The sequence below is a fragment of the Nicotiana attenuata genome, unplaced genomic scaffold, assembly GCF_001879085.1.
Source record: "Nicotiana attenuata strain UT unplaced genomic scaffold, NIATTr2, whole genome shotgun sequence".
In the NCBI taxonomy this organism is placed as follows: Eukaryota; Viridiplantae; Streptophyta; class Magnoliopsida; order Solanales; family Solanaceae; genus Nicotiana; species Nicotiana attenuata.
The window spans coordinates 1-1404 of NW_017670670.1; the positions used below are offsets into that span (position 1 = coordinate 1).

General features: G+C 35.0%; 1 protein-coding gene across 1 annotated transcript; it reads left to right on the forward strand.

Moving 5' to 3' along the window:
- Nucleotides 1-310: 310 nt before the first annotated feature.
- Nucleotides 311-985, forward strand: LOC109242106 (uncharacterized mitochondrial protein AtMg00810-like). Its single transcript, XM_019408938.1, has one exon. It carries the CDS (start codon nucleotides 311-313, stop codon nucleotides 983-985), a length of 675 nt encoding a protein of 224 aa, XP_019264483.1.
- The last annotated feature ends 419 nt before the right edge of the window (nucleotides 986-1404 follow it).

The window sequence follows — 1404 nt, forward strand, 5'->3', positions numbered from 1 at the left end:
AGCTTTTTTGAATGGCGTATTGGAGGAAGAAGTCTACATTGATCAACCTTTGGGCTATAAGGTTGAAGGACAAGAAAATAAAGTCTTGAAATTGAAAAAAGCTTTATATGGGTTGAAGCAAGCTCCGCGGGCTTGGAATAGTAGAATTGATAAATATTTTCAAGCAAATGGTTTTTCAAAATGTCCACATGAACATGCACTTTATGTAAAAATTGCTAAAAATGGAGACATTTTACTTATTTGCTTGTATGTAGATGACTTGATTTTTACAGGAAATAATCCTAAGATGTTTGAAGAATTCAAGGAAGCAATGGCTAGAGAATTTGAGATGACGGATATTGGATTAATGTCCTACTATCTTGGCATTCAAGTGCAACAAAGGAAGGATGGGATTTTTATTTCTCAAGGAGAATATGCAAAGGAAATTCTCAAGAAGTTCGAGATGGATAATTGCAATCCCGTGAGCACCCCCGTTGAATGTGGAGTTAAAATATCCAAGCATGGAGATGGAGAAAATGTAAATCCCACATTTTTCAAGAGTCTTGTTGGAAGCTTAAGGTACTTGACATGCACAAGGCCGGATATTCTTTATGGTGTTGGACTTGTGAGCCGCTTTATGGAAGCTCCTACTACCTCCCATTTAAAGGTAGCAAAAAGAATACTTCGGTACATCAAAGATACACTTGATTATGGAATTCTTTATTCATCTTCTAAGGATTCTAAGTTTGTGGGATATTGTGATAGTGATTGGGCTGGTGATATTGATGATCGTAAAAGTACTACTGGGTTTGTTTTCTTTCTTGGAAATTCTGCATTTACATGGAATTCTAAAAAACAACCAATTGTTACTTTGTCAACTTGTGAGGCGGAGTATGTTGCAGCTTGCTCATGTGTTTGTCATGCAATTTGGTTAAGAAGTTTGTTGGAGGAACTTCACCAACCACAAAAGGATGCCACAAAGATTTTTGTTCGGCTATCGAGTTAGCCAAAAATCCTGTATTTCATGAAAGGAGCAAGCATATAGATACAAGGTATCACTTTATTAGAGATTGTATATCTAATAAAGTTGTGGAGCTTGAGCATGTGAAGTCGCAAGATCAAATTGCGGACATTTTCACCAAGCCATTAAAGATTCAAGTTTTTCAAAAGCTAAGGATGGCGCTTGGAGTGATGAAACAAGTTTAAGGAGGGATGTTAAAATTATAATAAACTTGTTTCCATTAGTTCACATTTATATTAAATATGTTTAGATTAGTTCATATTAGTATGAGATGTATGAACAAGTGTAGACTAATGTGAACTTCATTATATGTATGAACTAGTGTAGACTAATGTGAACTTCATTATGAGATGTATGAACTAGTGTAGACTAATGTGAATTTAGTTAGTGTGTTTACATGAAGT